The sequence below is a fragment of the Stegostoma tigrinum genome, chromosome 34, assembly GCF_030684315.1.
Source record: "Stegostoma tigrinum isolate sSteTig4 chromosome 34, sSteTig4.hap1, whole genome shotgun sequence".
In the NCBI taxonomy this organism is placed as follows: Eukaryota; Metazoa; Chordata; class Chondrichthyes; order Orectolobiformes; family Stegostomatidae; genus Stegostoma; species Stegostoma tigrinum.
In genome coordinates this window covers 19,161,397-19,180,921 of record NC_081387.1, presented here as the reverse complement: position 1 = coordinate 19,180,921, position 19,525 = coordinate 19,161,397, and the positions used below count along the sequence as shown (strand labels likewise).

General features: G+C 56.3%; 1 protein-coding gene across 1 annotated transcript in view; it reads left to right on the top strand.

Moving 5' to 3' along the window:
• The window catches only part of LOC125446313 (neurogenic locus notch homolog protein 1-like), a 128,339-nt gene that overhangs the window by 93,578 nt on the left and 15,236 nt on the right, over window positions 1-19,525 (top strand). Inside the window, exons 23-28 of the mRNA XM_059639448.1 lie at window positions 567-818; window positions 6,162-6,274; window positions 7,332-7,786; window positions 9,819-10,223; window positions 12,928-13,097; window positions 16,351-16,564. Of these exons, the coding sequence (XP_059495431.1) occupies window positions 567-818; window positions 6,162-6,274; window positions 7,332-7,786; window positions 9,819-10,223; window positions 12,928-13,097; window positions 16,351-16,564 (1,609 nt within the window). The remainder of the gene's footprint in view (window positions 1-566; window positions 819-6,161; window positions 6,275-7,331; window positions 7,787-9,818; window positions 10,224-12,927; window positions 13,098-16,350; window positions 16,565-19,525) is intronic.

Genomic DNA, 19,525 nt, shown 5'->3' with positions numbered 1-19,525 from the left:
CTCTCTGTGTCTCTTTCTCTGTGTGTCTCTCTCTCTCTGTCTCTCTCTCTGTCTCTCTCTCTGTCTCTCTCTCTCTCCGTCTCTCTGTCTCCCCCTTCCGCTCCTAATCCCCCATCCCTCTCTCCCACTCACTCTCTTCCTCTTGCTCACTCTCTCGCCCATCTCTCTCCCACGCCCCCTTCTTCCTTCTCCCCTTCTCTCTCCCTTTCTCCCGCCGTCTCTCCCACTCACTCTATGCCTCCCTCTCCCCCTTTCTGTCACTCTTCTGTCCCCCTTTACTCTTCTCTCCATCTCGCCCTCTCCCTTCTCCCACCTCCCTCTCCCTCCCTCTCTCTCACACCGCTCTCCCTCTCTCCCCGTCTCCCTCTCCACCCCAACCCTTCTCACACTCACCCCCTTCCTTTCCACCCTCCCCCCCGTCTCTCCCCTTCCCCCCTCCTCTGTCTCTCCCACCCTCACCGTATCTCCCTCCCCTCCTCCCCATCTCTTCTTGTTACCGCCTGACCCCTCACCGACACCACCATCCCTCCTGCACCTACCCCCCACCCCACATCGCCCACCCCCAGGAGTGCAGTGTGAGGTTGATGTGGATGACTGTGCCCAGGGATTGGCACTGCCCCAGCCGCTCTGCTACCACGGTGGGCAGTGTGTGGATAGAATTGGAGGATACTCGTGTGTGTGCCCAGCCGGCTTTGTGGGTGATCGCTGTGAGGGAGACGTTAATGAATGTCTATCCAACCCCTGCCAGCCTGCGGGCACACGGAGCTGTGTCCAACTGGTCAACGCCTACCGCTGCGAGTGCCAGCCCGGCTACACCGGTCAGTACCCACTCCGGCCGCTCGGTCCCACTGCACCGATCAGTGCCCACTCCGGCCGCTCGGTCCCTCTACACTGGTCAGTGCCAACTCCGGCCGCTTGGTCCCTCTACTCTGGTCAGTGCCCACTCCAGCTGCTCGGTCCCACTGCACCGGTCAGTGCCCACTCCGGCTGCTCGGTCCCACTGCACCGGTCAGTGCCCATTCCGGCCGCTCGGTCCCACTGCACCGGTCAGTGCCCACTCCGGCTGCTCGGTCCCACTGCACCGGTCAGTGTCCATTCCGGCCGCTCGGTCCCACTGCACTGGTCAGTGCCCACTCCGGCCGCTCAGTCCTTCTACACCGGTCAGTGCCCACTCCGGCTAGTCGGTCACACTGCACCGGTCAGTGCCCACTCCAGCTGCTCGGTCCCACTGCACCGGTCAGTCCCCACTCCGGCAGCTCGGTCCCACTGCACCGGTCAGTGCCCATTCCGGCCGCTCGGTCCCACTGCACCGGTCAGTGCCCACTCTGGCTGCTCGGTCCCACTGCACCGGTCAGTGTCCATTCCGGCCGCTCGGTCCCACTGCACTGGTCAGTGCCCACTCCGGCCGCTCAGTCCTTCTACACCGGTCAGTGCCCACTCCGGCCGTTCGGTCCCACTGCACTGGTCAGTGCCCATTCCGGCCGCTCTGTCCCACTGCACCGGTCAGTGCCCACTCCGGCTGCTCGGTCCCACTGCACCGGTCAGTGCCCATTCCGGCCGCTCGGTCCCACTGCACCGGTCAGTGCCCACTCCGGCTGCTCGGTCCCACTGCACCGGTCAGTGTCCATTCCGGCCGCTCGGTCCCACTGCACTGGTCAGTGCCCACTCCGGCCGCTCAGTCCTTCTACACCGGTCAGTGCCCACTCCGGCTGCTCTGCCCCACTGCACCGGTCAGTGCCCATTCCGGCCGCTCGGTCCCACTGCACCGGGCAGTGCCCACTCCGGCTGCTCGGTCCCACTGCACCGGTCAGTGTCCATTCCGGCCGCTCAGTCCCACTGCACTGGTCAGTGCCCACTCTGGCCGCTCAGTCCTTCTACACCAGTCAGTGCCCACTCCGGCTGCTCGGTCCCACTGCACCAGTCAGTGCCCATTCCGGACGCTGAGTCCCTCAACACTGGTCAGTGCCCACTCCAGCCGCTCGGTCCCACTGCACCGGTCAGTGTCCATTCCGGCCGCTCGGTCCCACTGCACCAGTCAGTGACCACTCCGGCTGCTCGGTCCCACTGCACTGTTCAGTGCCCACTCTGGCCGCTCAGTCCCTCTACACTGGTCAGTGCCCACTCCGGCTGCTCGGTCCCACTGCACTGGTCAGTGCCCACTCCGGCCGCTCGGTCCCACTACACCGGTCAGTGCCCACTCCGGCTGCTCGGTCCCACTGCACTGGTCAGTGCCCACTCCGGCCGCTCGGTCCCACTGCACCGGTCAGTGCCCATTCCGGCCGCTCGGTCCCACTGCACCGGTCAGTGCCCACTCCGGCTGCTCGGTCCCACTGCACTGGTCAGTGCCCATTCCGGCCGCTCGGTCCCACTGCACTGGTCAGTGCCCACTCCGGCCGCTTAGTCCTTCTACACCGGTCAGTGCCCACTCCGACCGCTCGGTCCCACTGCACCGGTCAGTGCCCATTCCGGCCGCTCGGTCCCACTGCACCGGTCAGTGCCCACTCCGGCTGCTCGGTCCCACTGCACCGGTCAGTGCCCATTCCGGCCGCTCGGTCCCACTTCACTGGTCAGTGCCCACTCCGGCCGCTTAGTCCTTCTACACCGGTCAGTGCCCACTCCGACCGCTCGGTCCCACTGCACCGGTCATTGCCCACTCCGGCCGCTCGGTCCCCCTACACCGATCAGCGCCCACTCCGGCTGCTTAGTCCCTCTACACTGGTCAGTGCTCACTGTGGCCGCTAGGTCCCGCTACACCAGTCAGTGCCCATTCCGGCCGCTGAGTCCCTCAACACTGGTCAGTGCCCACTCTGGCTGCTCAACTCTGGCTGCTCGATCCCTCTACGCTGGTCAGTGTCCACTCCAGCCGCTCTGTCACACTACACTGGTCAGTGCCCAGTCCGGCCACTCGGTCCCTCTACACCGGTCAGTGCCCACTCCAGCCACTCGGTCCCTCTACACTGGTCAGTACTCCCTCTGGCCGCTTGGTCCCACTACACTGGTCAGTGCCCACTCCGGCCGCTTGGTCCCTCTACACCGGTCAGTGCCCACTCCACCCGCTCAGTCCCTCTACACTGGTCGGTACTCCCTCCGGCCGCTCGGTCCCACTACACTGGTCAGTGCCCACTCCGGCCGCTTGGTCCCTCTACACCGGTCAGTGCCCACTCCACCCGCTCAGTCCCTCTACACTGGTCGGTACTCCCTCTGGCCGCTCGGTCCCACTACACTGGTCAGTGCCCAGTCCGGCTGCTTGGTCCCACTGCACTGGTCAGTGCCCACGCCGGCCGTTCGGTCCCACTACACTGGTCAGTGCCCACTCCGGCTGCTCGGTCCCACTGCACTGGTCAGTGCCCACTCCGGCCGCTCGGTCCCACTACACCGGTCAGTGCCCACTCCGGCTGCTCGGTCCCACTGCACCGGTCAGTGCCCACTCCGGCTGCTCGGTCCCACTGCACCGGTCAGTGTCCATTCCGGCCGCTCAGTCCCACTGCACTGGTCAGTGCCCACTCTGGCCGTTCAGTCCTTCTACACCAGTCAGTGCCCACTCCGGCTGCTCGGTCCCACTGCACCAGTCAGTGCCCATTCCGGACGCTGAGTCCCTCAACACCGGTCAGTGCCCATTCCGGCCGCTCGGTCCCACTGCACCAGTTAGTGCCCACTCCGGCTGCTCGGTCCCACTGCACTGTTCAGTGCCCACTCTGGCCGCTCAGTCCCTCTACACTGGTCAGTGCCCACTCCGGCTGCTCGGTCCCACTGCACTGGTCAGTGCCCACTCCGGCCGCTCGGTCCCACTACACCGGTCAGTGCCCACTCCGGCTGCTCGGTCCCACTGCACCGGTCAGTGCCCACTCCGGCTGCTCGGTCCCACTGCACCGGTCAGTGCCCATTCCGGCCGCTCGGTCCCACTGCACCGGTCAGTGCCCACTCCGGCTGCTCGGTCCCACTGCACCGGTCAGTGCCCATTCCGGCCGCTCGGTCCCACTGCACTGGTCAGTGCCCACTCCGGCCGTTTAGTCCTTCTACACCGGTCAGTGCCCACTCCGACCGCTCGGTCCCACTGCACCGGTCATTGCCCACTCCGGCCGCTCGGTCCCCCTACACCGATCAGCGCCCACTCCGGCTGCTTAGTCCCTCTACACTGGTCAGTGCTCACTGTGGCCGCTAGGTCCTGCTACACCAGTCAGTGCCCATTCCGGCCGCTGAGTCCCTCAACACTGGTCAGTGCCCACTCTGGCTGCTCAACTCTGGCTGCTTGATCCCTCTACGCTGGTCAGTGCCCACTCCAGCCACTCGGTCCCTCTACACTGGTCAGTACTCCCTCTGGCCGCTTGGTCCCACTACACTGGTCAGTGCCCACTCCGGCCGCTTGGTCCCTCTACACCGGTCAGTGCCCACTCCACCCGCTCAGTCCCTCTACACTGGTCGGTACTCCCTCCGGCCGCTCGGTCCCACTACACTGGTCAGTGCCCAGTCCGGCTGCTTGGTCCCTCTGCACTGGTCAGTGCCCACGCCGGCCGTTCGGTCCCACTACACTGGTCAGTGCCCACTCCGGCCGCTCGGTCCCTCTGCATTGGTCAGTGCCCACTCCGGCCGTTCCGTCCCACTACACTGGTCAGTGCTCATTTTGTCCCTGTACACCGATCAGTGCCCACTCTGGCCACTCGGTCCGTCTATATCAGTCGTGTCCCCACCAGCCACTCAGTCCCTCTACACAGATCAGTGCCGTCCCAGAGATGTGTAACACAGAAACAGATCCTTCAGTCTAACCCATCCAGGCTGAGTGGCCATCCCAGTAGCACCTATTATCTCTTAAATTAATCTAGTCCCATCTGCCAGTATTCAGCCCTTTCCCTCTAAACCCTTCCTATTCACGTACCCATCCAGATGCCTTTTAAATGCTGTGACTGTACCGGCCTCCACCACTTCCTCCGGCAGCTCATTCCTACATGCACCACACTCTGTGTGAAAAAGTTTCCCCTCTCACCTTAAACCTCTGCCCCTCTAGTTTTAGATTCCCTTACCCTGGGGAAAGACTTGTCTATTCACCCGATCCACGCCCCTCACAAACCTCTATAAGGTCACCCCTCAGCCTCCGGCACTCCAGGGGAAAATAGCCCCAGCCTATTCATTCTCTCCCTGTAGCTGACACCCTCCCGTTCCAGCCACATCTGTGTAAAACCTTCCTGAGCCCCTTCACGATGTACAGCACCCTTCCTATGGGCAGGATTAATCAGCTTTTTATTACAGTTTTACCACTTGCTGTGGTGGGACCTGAGCCCATGCCATGATTGGTTTGGCTGATCATTCCATTGGATACCTCACCCCATCCTCTCCCTCTATCCACTCCCACCACCATCCTCCAACACGCCCTATCCCTTCCCCCCTTCACTTCTTCCTTCTTCTCCTCATCCACTCCCTCTTCTCTTCCTTCATTTTGACGTCCTCCCTCTTCCACCTCCTCCCTCTCCCTCCTCCCTCTCCCTCCTCCCTCTTCCACCTCCTCCCTCTCCCTCCTCCCTCTCCCTCCTCCCTCTTCCTCCTCCCTCTTCCACCTCCTCCCTCTCCCTCCTCCTTCTCCCTCCTCCTTCTCCCTCCTCCCTCTCCCTCCTCCCTCTCCCTCCTCCCTCTCCCACCCCCTCTCCATCACTTCCCCCTCTTCATCACTTCCCCCTCTCCATCACTTCCCCCTCTCCATCACCTCCCCATCTCCATCCCCTCCCTCTCCACCCTCCCTCCCCCACTCCCTCCCTCCCCCTCTCCCTCCCTCCCCCTCTCCCTCCCTCCCCCTTTCCCTCCTCCCTCTCCCTCCCCCTCACCATCACCTCCCCCTCGCCATCCCCTCCCCCTCTCCATCCCCTCTCCCTCTATCTCCCTCCACATCCCTCCCTCTCCCTCTTCCCTCTCCCTCCCCCTCTTCATCCCCTCCCCCCTCCATCCCCTCCCCCCTCCATCCCCTCCCCCTCTCCATCCCCTCCCCCTCACCATCCCCTCTCATCCCCTCTCCCTCTATCTCTCTCCACACCCCTCCCTCTCCCTCTCCTTCTCCCTCCGTCTCCCTCTCTATCTCCATCTCTCCTTCTCCCTCCCTCTCCCTTTCCTCCCTCTCCTTTATCCTTTACTCGCTCTCCTTTACCCTCTCCCCCTCCTGCCGTGTTTTCCGACAGGCCCACGTTGTGAGTCAGTCATTGACCGCTGCACGAGCGGACCCTGCAGGAATGGAGGAAGCTGCGTCCTTGCCCTCAATACGCCTCTCGGATTCCTGTGCAAGTGCCCGGCGGTGAGTACATCGAAACCTCGCAGGCCCAGCCGATGCCCTTTGCCATCTACTGGGGTGGATGGATGTCGGGGGAGGCGGGAGGGGTGTTGAGTGGGCGTGGTGCAGGACAGTCGGGTCAGGAATTCAGTGGTGCCTCGAGCAGGAGGCTGGGATGCCCCCCCCCCCCCGCCACCCCCTCCCCATTCAATCCTGCACCCCCCTTCCCAGCCATCCCACTCCCTAATCCCATCTCTGCCCATTCCCGACTTATCCAGTCAAGACTGAATGTCCCAGGTTGGGGGTGGGATGGACCGAGGCCTTTGAGGGGCTCAGTTGAGGTGGGGAGGGGGATAATCCCCAATTAATTGCCCCCTCCTCCAAATCCCTACTTGGGAGGTTTCGGAGAGGGGGAGGGGTAATATTCAGGCCTACATGCAAGGGCTTAGAAAGCGAGACGGCCCAGAATCAGAGCCTGCCACCATCAGCCCTTGCCACAGGGCCCGTGGGCCGAAGGGCGTCATCCCATTCTGTCCAACACTATCACCCCCGCCATCACCAACAACCCCCCACCCCACCCCCAAAACAGGCAGCGATGTCGCAGGTCAGGTGACATGGGGTTGGGGGGTGTGCGTGGGGAATGGGAACCGTCCCGGAGCTGTGCCCCTTGATTCCAGGAAAAGTGGGCGTGCTGCCCACGCAAGATCCCAAAAAGAGAAAGAAAAGAGACGGAAGTAGGGATGGTGAGATTGAGAGGCGTGAGGGTTGTCGCTGCAACGCGGTTTGGGAGGGGGTGGTTGGGGAAATATATGCGTAACATTTCAGAATTCCCACTCGCACCCTCCCCCCCCCGACAAAACCCACAGAAAAATTTGACGAACCCTCACAGGCCCAGCTGGTGCCCTTCGCTATCCACTGGGGCAGATGGAGGTCTGGGGAGGCGTATTCAGGAGGAGGGGAGGTGGGGTTGGGGAGCGCATTGATGGATTTTGTCTGCCCCCCCTCCCCTGCAGTCAGTAAATTTTTTTTGTGTTTCCCCTGCCCCCTCCACTTTGGTTCCCCCAACACCCCCCACCCTCAGAATTATAGCGGAGGACAGTGTGAGAATCAGAGTTCCTGCGGGAGACGACCCTGTCTCAACGGAGGTCTGTGCATCTCCGGGCGGTGTGTGTGCCCGGCGGGCTACTCCGGCCCGGACTGCTCGGCCTCGGAAGGCTGCACAGGGGGGCCAGCCTGCCGGGACGGGAGCCCGTGCCCTCCCGGGTCCAGGGGCCCCGGCTGCCGGCCGCCCCCGTGGGGCGTCTGCCCTGGAGATCGGTGCGGGGCCCGGGCCGGAGACGGATCCTGCGACCCGGAATGCGACACCCCGGCCTGCGGTTGGGATGGCGGCGACTGCCCCGGCGACCCCTGGTGGAGGTGCCAGGAAGCGCAGGTGTGCCGGAGCCGCTTCCGGGATCAGGTGTGCGACCGGGAGTGTGACAATGCCGAATGCCAGTTCGATGGATTCGACTGCCGAGGGCAGACGGGACCCTGCAAGTGAGTCGGCGGGGGGGGTGAGGTGTCAGTCAGTTGGGGGGGCGGTTGGCAGTGGGCGTTGTGGGGGAGGACCATGAGGCTTGTGAGGGTTGTGGGTGAGCGGGGACGTGGTGAACCGACTGCCGGTGTGCCAAGTCCCGTCAAATGGTGAAGTAGAAAATTAGGAACGCGATCGGCGCACAGCAAGATCCAAAAGAAACCCCACGCACACCTCCCCCTAACTTGGCCGATTGCCCGCTCTCCATTTGGCCTGGAGCTTAAGCAGGCAGAGTGTGGGAGAACAGTGCAAAGTAATATTGAGTGCTGTCCCCACACAGAGAGGTCGAAGCAGGGAGCTTTACGCATGCTCGTGGGTCGAGGGTTTCAGAGGAATGAGGGCTGGCTTTATCGGAACGTGCCCGGCTCTTACAGGCCCCCTGAGAAGGGAGATGGGGAGAGGTTGCGGGGCAGTCTCGGGCCGGGGGCATCGTCCACTTCACACAGAGATGAGGAGGAACTTCACTCAGAGGGACAAGAATCTGTGGACGTCTTCACCACAGAGGGCTGGGGCACATCGCTTTTTCATCAGCAGTGGGGGGATTGAGGGTTACCGGGAAAAGGCATGAAAGTGGAGCTGAGGGTGATCAAGTCAGACATGATCTCTTTGAACGGTGCAGGAGAGTTGACGGGCTAAATGGCCCAGTTCGGCCCTAATGCCTTATGATCTTACAGGTTGCCTGTGACAGGTCTGACAGTATGACAAGGAGAACATCCTTCATCATGTCCATTGTCAGCTGCCAAACGATTGGGGGATATTTTGTGGTTGGGTTAATGTGTGTGAGAGTGTGGGAATAAGTGTGAGTGGGAGTGTCAGTGTGTGAGAGAGAGAGAGACTGCGTGAGTGTGTGTATGAGAGTGTGAGAGAGTGAGTGTAGTGAGTGTGTGTAAGAGAGTGTGTGTGTGCATGTGTGTGTGCGAGTCTGTGTTAGTTTGTATGTGAGAGTGTGCATATGTGTGTGTGAGAGAGTGTAAGTGTGTGTGAGAGTGTGAACATGTGAGAGTATGTGTTGGTGTGTGTGTGCATATGTGTGTGTAAAAGAGTGTGTGTATGTGTGTGAGTGAGTGAGTGAGTGTGAGACTGAGTTTGAGTGCCAGTGTGTGTGAGAGTATGTGCGAATGTCAGAATAAGCATGTGCGAGTGTGTGCCTGTGTGTGTGAGTGAGTGTGGCACTCGATATTTTTCTCTCTGACCCGTACCTGCTGTCTTTGCCCACCCTCCCTTCCCCCGGTCCTTACCCCACTCCCCTCCCCCAACCCACCCTCCCTTCCCCCCGGTCCTTACCCCACTCCCCTCCCCCAACCCACCCTCCCTTCCCCCTGGTCCTTACCCCACTCCCCTCCCCCAACCCATCCTCCCTTCCCCCTGGTCCTTACCCCACTCTCCGCCCCCAACCCACCCTCCCTTCCCCCGGTCCTTACCCCACTCTCCTCCCCCAACCCACCCTCCCTTCCCCCCCGGTCCTTATCCCACTCCCCTCCCCCAACCCATCCTCCCTTCCCCCCGGTCCTTACCCCACTCTCCGCCCCCAACCCACCCTCCCTTCCCCCGGTCCTTACCCCACTCTCCGCCCCCAACCCATCCTCCCTTCCCCCTGGTCCTTACCCCACTCTCCGCCCCCAACCCACCCTCCCTTCCCCCGGTCCTTACCCCACTCCCCTCCCCCAACCCACCCTCCCTTCCCCCCCGGTCCTTATCCCACTCCCCTCCCCCAACCCATCCTCCCTTCCCCCTGGTCCTTACCCCACTCTCCGCCCCCAACCCACCCTCCCTTCCCCCGGTCCTTACCCCACTCTCCGCCCCCAACCCACCCTCCCTTCCCCCTGGTCCTTACCCCACTCTCCGCCCCCAACCCACCCTCCCTTCCCCCGGTCCTTACCCCACTCTCCGCCCCCAACCCACCCTCCCTTCCCCCTGGTCCTTACCCCACTCTCCGCCCCCAACCCACCCTCCCTTCCCCCGGTCCTTATCCCACTCCCCCTCCCACCGGCACAGCCCTCGATATGGCGCCTACTGTGAGCATCACTACAATGACGGGCACTGCGACCGGGGCTGTGGTGTGGCCAGCTGTGGTTGGGATGGCACGGACTGTGAGCAGCCGGGCACGGGGAGCTTTGCCGGGGGCACGCTGGTGCTGGTGGCCCGGCTGAGGCCCGCGAGGCTCAGGCACAGCCTGTCGAGTTTTCTGTGGCGCCTGGGCATGGCCCTGCGCTCTGCCGTGAGGGTGCGGAAAACGCCGGGCGGGCACGACATGATCTACCCGTACCACAGTCACAGGGACCTGGACAACCTGATGGTGCTGGTCTACAACATCAGCAGCGCGGGGAGGGGCCGCCGGGTGAGAGAGCTTCACCGCGACGGTGAGGACCAGGACCAGGAGGAGGGGCACGATGCCATCGGGTAGGAAACACTTTCAACTCACTCTTTTACACAACCCAGTGATCCATCCCTCCTGTGGGTAGGAGCTGTCGCTGAAGGTTGGTGGGGGGGTGGTTGGTGCGGTTGGTGGGGCGAGAGGGCACGGGGTAGGGAGCCAGCGGCCTGGTGGCAGCGTCACTGTGAACTCGGAGATCCCGGTAATGTTCCGGGGACCTGGGTTCGAATCCCGCCAGGGCCGGAGGTGGAATCTGAATCCAAATTTTTTACAAAAAAAAGAGTCTGGAATTAAGAGTGCAAACGGTGGCCGTGAATCCAGTGTCAATTTGTTGGGAAAAACCCATCTCATTCACTCATGTCCTTTAGGGAAGGAAACTGCCATCCTTACCCGGTCTGGCCTACATGTGACTCCAGACTCACAGCAATGTGGCTGATTCTGAACTGCCCTCTGGGCAATTAGGGATGGGTAATAAATCCTGTCCTGGCCAGAGATGCCCTCATCCTGTGAATGAGGGAGAGGGCGAGGGGATGGCCCTCCCTTTCACCATTCCCAATCCCTTGTCACCAATTCCATGGGCCAGCTCCATCTCCCTCCCCGTTTCGTCCATAAGGGGTGGGGTGGGGTGGGGGGTGGTGACATTGGATCCCTGCAGGAGATATCACAAGGGGAATGACCAGGCCCGCTCCTATAACCATCAGCAAAGTTTCCCAACAAAAGCTGGCTGAAGGTGACCAGTGTCCCTAACACCCCCTCATCAGGTTTGTCTCCCGTACACCCTCTCCCCCCCCACCTTCTTTCAGGAAGTGTTGGTGGAAACCTGCCACCCTGTCCCAGTCCGGCTAGCAGGTGACCCCTTCCCCCAACCCCTTTCCATGCCCACTTTGCCTCTTCTGTGTCTTAAACACTGGGCCTGGCCAGGGGCACGCATTATGCTGGGAAATGACCCTTTCAGATCCCAAGTCGAGCTTGCCACGCATTGGCAGGGTCTTTCTTGGGCGGGTTGTTGGGGTGTTGTTTGGGTGGGTGTGGTGTGAGGGGGTGGAGAATTCTCCCGAGTGAGGTGATAGTGTCTGAGCCATCCAGAGGCTTGGTCTAATTTCTCAGGACCATCAGTTTGAATCCCATATTGGGACCCGGTCTTAGATAACACGGTGTGAAGCTGGATGAACACAGCAGGCCAAGCAAAATCAGAGGAGGAGGAAAGCTGACGTTTCGGGCCTAGACCCTTCTCCTTTTCTGAAGAAAGGTCTAGGTCCGAAACATCAGCTTTCCTGCTCCTCTGATGCTGCTTGGCCTGCTATATTCATGCAGCTCTACACCTTGTTATCTCAGATTCTCCAGCATCTGCAGTTCCTACTATCTCTCAATCTGAGCTCTTAACAGTTTTCAGTGAATGTCAATTTTCCCCTCATCTAATACCATCATTGCCTGGTCTGGTGGGTGTTCCAGGTTGGGTGTGACAATGTGGTTAAAAAGAACATGGAGAGACAGAGTGCAAAATAAACAGTATAATGCTGTAATGAAAAGGAACAGCTGGGTTTACACCTGTATAAATGACTGGAGTTCGCAGGATGGATGGCGTGAGCAGCAAATGTAGCAGACAGTATCCTTAGTGTTACTGATGTGGCCAGAGAGCAGGGAGGTGAGGTTGAACTTGTTCCAGTGAATGTAGTGTGGCAGCTGTGGGGAGAGAGGTGTGGAATGGCTGATTCTCTCTGGGGGAGAGCTTGAGACCAGGGGGGCATCGTCTCAGGGTAAGGGGTCACACACTTAACATGGAGAGATGAGAAGGAATTTCTTCTCTCAGAGGGGAGCGAACTGCGAGGAAACGTGTGAGCCTCTAGGAGAGAGCGCACAGGTGATTCACAGGAACAGTTTCAGGGGACTGGAAGATTCAGCGATGGGGATAGTTCCAAGCAACTGGACATGCCACTGTGAAGAAGTACAGCTCAGAGGAGATCCGATGGGAGGTTCTCAAAACCACGAGGGAGGTAGAATACATAGGGCGAGGCCATAAAACAAAAAGAAAACAGTTCAGGAATGAGTGGGGCACAGGCTTAGGGTTATTTGCCGAAGAAGCAAAACGGTGAAAACTGGCGCAGAGACAATCATTTCGGTTCAAGTCAATATGCAGAGCAAATGCAGGAGGGCGGTGTGAGCTGTTCAGAAAGCTAGCATGGCCACGATGGATCAAACGGCCTCCGACAGCGCCGTGGCAGCTTTCTCTGATTCCAGAAAAGTCGTAAAGAGCCTGTTGCAAGGGCTAGTTAGGGATGAGCGACAAACGTAGGTCTTACCCATAGATTTCCAATGGGAGAGTTGGGAGAGAGAGACACAGCGATGGCTTTATCCTTTCGTCAGGAACAGAGAGCACCAGCAGGAAATAAAGCTGGTGGGAATCTTTGTCAGTGTGCAAGGCAGACATAAGCAAGATGCTTGCATTTCTGGGAGAGCCCAAAACGCCAGATGTTAACGTAAGGTGATATCCAACTGGGAAATCAGGGAAACCCCTCCCTTCTCCCCATCCACCTCACTCAAGTGTGCGGTGAGCACTCTGAACCATTTGGTGCGTTTAAAAGGGAGACTAGATAAAAGGAAGTGGGTGGAAGGAAGAGGGAGATGTACTTAGAAAAGGAGATGAGGAACGGGCTTGAGCAGCTTGGCAAGCCTGGCCCTGGATTGGGGTGAGCGCTGTGTTAACTGTCCTGTATGCTACTTGCCTGGAAGGTGCATCGTCTTCGTGGAGATCAGCACCCAGGTGTGCCTGGCATCATACAGCTCCTGCCTGTCCACCACCCTGGACGCGGCTTCGTTTGTGGCTGCACTAGCATCCTCCAAGAATGGCAGCCAGGAGTTCCCCTTCCCTCTGCGAGCAGTTGGCGTGACGGCTGAGAAAGGTCAGTTCGGCCGGTTTGGGGGAACAGAAGCCAATGCGTTAACTATCTCGCTAGCCGCCTCCTCCAAGACCCCGGGAGGAGTGCCATCAAAACCTGGTCCCTGTGGATTTAACAGTTTAGTCAGTACCACTTCTCCAGTCTGAAGTTACCTTGCGCCGTTTCCCGATAACGTGACCCTTTGGTGCAGCTCGGAAACTGACCCTTCAGTCTATCCGGTCCATGCCCACCATAATCCCAAACTAAACTAGCGCCCAGCCGCCCGCTCCTGGCCCCTATCCCTCTGGATATTTCTCATTCATGTACTTATCCAAATGTCATTTAAATGTTGCGTCTGTACCAGTATCCACCACCTCCTCAGGAAGTTCATTCCGCATGCGAACCACCCTCTGTGTAAAAAATAAATTACCCCCTTTTTTGAACCTCTCTCCTCTCACCTTAACAATGTGCTCCCTAGCCTTGAAGTGACCCATCACAGGGGAAAGATAGCTACCATTAACCCTATCTATACCCCACATGATTTTATAAACCTCTATGAGGTCACCTCTTAAGGCTACCCAGCCTTTCTCTATAACCCGTAACTTCCATACCTGGCAACGTACTGGTAAATTTCTTCTGAGCTCCTTCCAGTTTAATAATATCCTTTCTATAGAGCTGGGCTATAACTGGGTGACCAGAATTGGACACAGTGCTCCAGAAGATGCCTCACCAATGTCCTGCACATCCTCACCATGACAATCCCAAGTCCTGTGCTCGAAGGTCTGAGCAATGAAGGCAAGCTTGCAAAAAGACTTTTTAATCTATCACACAAACTTCAAAGAATTATGTAACTACAACTTACTCTACAACATGACCCAAGGCCGTCCTATAAATTGTACAAGCTCTGGACCCCTGGCCAGGGAGAAAGCTCATTCCTGAGTCCACTCTATCCAGCCCTGTCAGAATTTTACATCAGAATGAGATCCCCTCTCATTCCTCTCATCTCCAGTGACTACAGGTCCATTTGATCCAACCCTTCCTTCAGGATCCTCCTGCCATCCCTAGTGTACAGCCCCACTGCACTGCCTGATAGCAATCATCTTCATCTAGGGAGACCAAAACTGCATGTAATACGCCAGGTTTAGCCTCGCTAAGGACCAATAAAATTGCAGGAAGGCAGTCCGGCTCTTGGATTTAAATCTTCTGGCCATGATGGCCAGCGTCTCTTCCTAGCTGTTCCGGCATGCAAACTCCCCAGGTCTGCACCAACATTTCCTAAACCGTCTCTGTTTTAAGTATGTCTCTGCCATTCTGTGTCAGCTACAGACGTGGACTATGTCATTAGCTATGTGCAAATACTGCGTCTGCCACACATTTACTCGCGCGCAACTCGTCCAGGTCACCCCGTGCCCTCACTATGCCCGCCTCAACACTCACAGTCCCACCTTTTTTCCTGAGTCATGCACAAACGTGAGTATGCAGTGGGTCTGGCAGCATCTGTGGAGGAGAAAACAGAGTTAACGTTTCGAAACTGGTGACCCTTCCTCTGAAATCACCGCACCCGAAACGCTAACTCTGTTTTCTCCTCCGCAGGTGCTGCCAGACCTGCTGAGCTTTTTCAGCAACTTTGTTTTTGTTCCTGATTTACAGCATCCGCAGTTCTTCTAGTTTTTATTGAATATGTAGTAACTGCCTTATTGTAATCATCGGCTTGCACCGTGGGGGGCCACGCACTGATCCCTGTGCTATCCCATTTGCCACTGCCCTCCACTTCAAAGGCGACCATTCTATACACAGCCCTGTTTCCCCGTTTCTAATCCAGTTCCTCATCCGTGTCAGTATCTTACTGTAGATTCCTTGGTTCTTTCATTCTGTAAACTGATCTCCTCGTTTGAACTTTATTAAAAGCTCTCTGACACTCCGAATATACAACATCCACTGATTCTCCCTCGTCTATCCTAAAAGAGCTCCTCTAGGTTTGTCAAATGTCATTTATCTCTCATAAATCCATGCTGACTTTATCGAATCTCATTGACATCACCTAAGTGCTTTACATTGTATTTGTAATGTGGGCGTCTAGGTTATAATTGACTTGTAAATCCTTATAACACACACCCCAGCAGATGGAAAAAGTGGGAGAGATTCCTGGTCACTTGTACATTGGTATCAAATCGATGACCTAGTGGTATTGTCACGGGACTATCAATGCAGAAACCCTGATAACCCAAAGACCTGGGTTTGAATCCTGCCAAGGCAGGTGGTACAATTTGAATTCAATAAATATATGGAATTAAGGATCAAATTTTAGAAACGTAGAAGATAGGAGCAGGAGGAGGCCATTTCACCCTTCGAGCCTGTTCCGCCATTCATTAAAGTCATGGCTGTCTAACTCAGCAGTCTGATTCTGCTCTCTCCCCATAACCCTTGATCCCATTCGCCCCAAGTGCTATATCTAGCCACCTCTTGAACACATTCAATGTTTTGGCATCAACTACTTCCAGTGGTAATGAATTCCACAGGGTCACCACTGTTTGGGTGATGGAATGGCTCCTCATCTCCGTCCTGAATGGTCTACCCCAAATCTTCATACTGTGACACCTGGCTCCGGACACACCCGCCATCAGCAACGTGTTCCCTATATCTACCCTGTCCAGTCCTGTTAGAATTTTATAAGTGTCTATGAGATCCTCCTCATTTGTCCGAACTACAGCGAAAACAATCCTACCCTAACCAATCTCTCCTCATATGATAGACCTGCCATCCCCGGAGTCAGCCTGGGTGATGCTGAAATCATTGCCGATTGTCAGAAAATCCCAACCCGGTTCAATAATGTCCTTCAGGGAAGCGAACTGATCTGGCTTACATGTGACTCCAGACCCACAACTTAACATTTAGGGATGGGCAATGAATGCTGGCCTGGACAGTGACACCCACATCTTGTGAGTGAACAGATAAAAACCATTGGCCTCTAACACAAGCAGTGGCTCAGTGGTCAGCACTGCTGCCTCACAGCGCTTGGGACCCAGGTTCGATCCCACCCTCGGGTGACTGTCTGTGTGGAGTTTGCACATTCTCCCCTGGTGCCTGCATGGGTTTCCTCCCACAGTCCAACTCCTGGGTTGGCTACATTCCCCCTGGTGTGTAGATAGTGGTGGGGGGGGAGGCAGAGTTGTAATGATACTACTATCATGTATGGATTCACCCGCAGCCACTTAACGCACGCTTGGTCTAGCCCACTCACACCTCTCTCTCTCTGTCTCTCTCACTGCCATCGCAGGGCCCGAACCCGTCTCATTTCCTTGGAAATTGACTGGGATTTCCCTCGCTGTCCTCTTCGTGGTGGCCATCGGGGTCTTCGTTGGGTTTCGTGTGGCCCGGAAGGAGAAGCAGAAGCGGGCCCCCCTCTGGATGCCACCGGGCTTTGCCCCACGTAAGGAGCCCAAGAACTACAAAAGGAGGGAGCCGGTGGGGGAAGATGCCATTGGCATGAAGTAAGTGGCTCGGATAGAAATGGCAGTGACTCACCATTCGGGCCAGAGGGCATTTGGGAGAGTACCGGTGTAAAGGCAGCATTCCCGAGCGAATAATCGAGAGGTTCAGATTGACGTGGCTGGGAATATGATTTCAAATCCCTATCTCGTGATAGTAAAATGTAGGGTACGCGGGGTAGTTTGATCCTAGTAGGATAATAGGTCGGCACAACATGGTGGGCCAAAAGGTCTGTGCTGTTCTATGTTCTAGTCCTTTGAGCATGGGACTGGGACATCATGTTGACACTGTACAGGATGTCGGTGAGGCTACTTATGGAATACTGTATCCGGTTCTGGTCGCCCAGTTACAGGAAGGATATTCGGAAGAGATTTATCAGGTTGTTTCAGGGTACAGAAGGTTTGGGTTATATACAAAGGTTGGATGGGCAGGGACATTCTTCACCCAGGAGGTTGAGAGGTGACCTTGTAGGAGTTTGTAAAATCATGAGATGTAGAGATAGGGGTGAATGGTAGGAGTCTTTTCCCTAGGGTGGGGAAGTTCATAGATGATGTTGCGCTGACCTGTGAAACCAATCTGAAGCCCATCTAACCTACACTATTCCATTATCATGCATACTTTTATCCAATGACAATTTAAATGCCCTTAAAGTTGACGTGTCCACTACTGTTACAGGCAGGGCATTCCACGCCCTTACTATTCTGAGTAAAGAAACTACCTCTGACATCTGTCCTCTATCTATCACCCCTCAGTTTAAAGCTATGCCCCCTCGTGCTATCCATCACCGTCTGAGGAAAAAGGCTCTCCCTATCCACACTATCTAATCCTCTGATCATCTTGTATGTATCTATTAAGTTGCCTCTTAACCACCTTCTCTCTAACGAAAACAGCCTCAAGTCCCTCAGCCTTTCCTCATAAGACCTTCCCTCTATACCAGGCAACATCCTAGTAAATCTCCTCTGCAAACTTTCCAAAGCTTCCACATCCTTCCTATAATGCGGTGACCAGAACTGTACGCAATACTCCAAGTGCGGCCGCACCAGAGTTTTGTACAGCTGCAGCATAACCTCTTGGTTCCAGAACTTGATCCCTCTATTAATAAAATCTAACACACTGTACGCCTTCTTAACAGCCCTGTCAACCTGGGTGGCAACTTTCAGGGATCTATGTACATGGACACCGAAATCTCTCTGCTCATCCACACTACCAAGAATCTTACCATTAGCCCAGTACTCTGTATTCCTGTTACTCCTTCCAAAGTGAATCACCTCACACTTTTCCGCATTAAACTCCATTTGCCACCTCTCAGCCCAGCTCTGCAGTTTATCTATGTCTCTCTGCAACCTGCAACATCCTTCTGCACTATCCACAATTCCGCCGACTTTAGAGTCATCTGCAAATTTACTAACCCATCCTTCTACGCCCTCATCCAGGTTTGAGAGGAGGGAGATTTAACAAAAGAGATGAGGGGCAATTTGTTTTTACGCAGAGGGGTGGTTTGTGTGTGGTATGTGGAACGAACTTCCCAAGGAAGTGATGGATGCAGGTACAGCTACAGTATTGAAAAGTCACTCAAACAAGTACATGAATAGGAAAGTTTAGGCGGGATTCAGGCTAAATGCAGGCAGGTGGCACTAGTTCACTTTGGGATTATGGTCAGCATGGACAGTTTGGGCCGAAGGGTCTGTTTCTGTGCTGGATGACTTTATGAGTCACTGGTAGGAGGTAGCGGATTATTGTCCCTTTTCTTTTTAATTATATTATCACAGAGGGACTGTTATTTCTGAACGTTTTATTTCTCATTCCTTTATTTTTCTGATTTGTCACAGTGATTGATTACTTTTGAAGGTCTGTAATGCTGGACGTTTCATTTCTTCTTTTCCAAATACTTCTTTCCTAAGAATTTGTACTTAAGGACCTGTACCTAGGTACCTTTGAAACTAAGACCCCACCACAACTGTAGACTCATAAACCTTTCACTGTACTCCATGTGCGTACATGTGACAACAAAGCTCATTCTAATTCAGTCCAGAATCCATGGCAGATGATTGGCATTTGAATTTGATTCAAACAATATCAAATTAATTATCGAATTTTCTGAAGAAGGGTCCTGACCCGAAACGTCAGCTTTCCTGCTCCTCTGATGCTGCCTGGCCTGCTGTGCTCCTCCAGCATCCCCCCCTCCCTCCACCAGTGTTATCTCTGACTCCAGCATCTGCAGTTCCTGCTATCTCTCGAGTTAATACTCTAGGTTAGTGATGAGCACTCTGAATTGTTGTAAACACCCACCTGGTTCACTCATGTGAGGGAAGCCTGCTGCCCTTACCTGGTCTGGAATCCATGTAACTCCACACCCCGCAACCTGTTGCGGTTGACCTCTGAAAACAGCCTGGCAAACGCCTGCAGAGTACCAGCTGCTTGAGAGGCAAGCCGGACTAGTGCCACACAAGTGCCCAGGCAGTGGCTATGTCCACCAGGAGAGAATCTCACCCTCTCCCTGTGACTGTCGGGGATGGGGTTAGGTGGGTTAATCTCACATAAGTTCAAACTGTCAACACCTTGGCAACTTCCATTGACCTGGGTCAAAGGCTAGGAATTCTACCCTGCCACCCGACCTGATCGCCCTGAGAGTGCCCAGAAACCCACCCCAACCTATGCTGTGAGCCCACTCTCCCTTTCCAACCGCTCTGGACTCCATCTGTCTCTGGACTTTCCACTCAGGTCACCCAGAGCCTCGACCATCATACCACCCCTACCCGCCCATCGCCCCAACTCCCAGTGAATTTCATGCCTCTTCTCCACTGCACCGTTGTACCCGATTTCTCTCACACGCCCCGGCCTACCCTCATCTGTTCTTTTTTTGGCCCCCGTCGCTGACTTTGCACTCTAGTGCCCTACCCACCTGGCATGGTATCCCTGATACAAAGCCCCCTACTCACCTGACACTCTTTCCTTGGTACAAT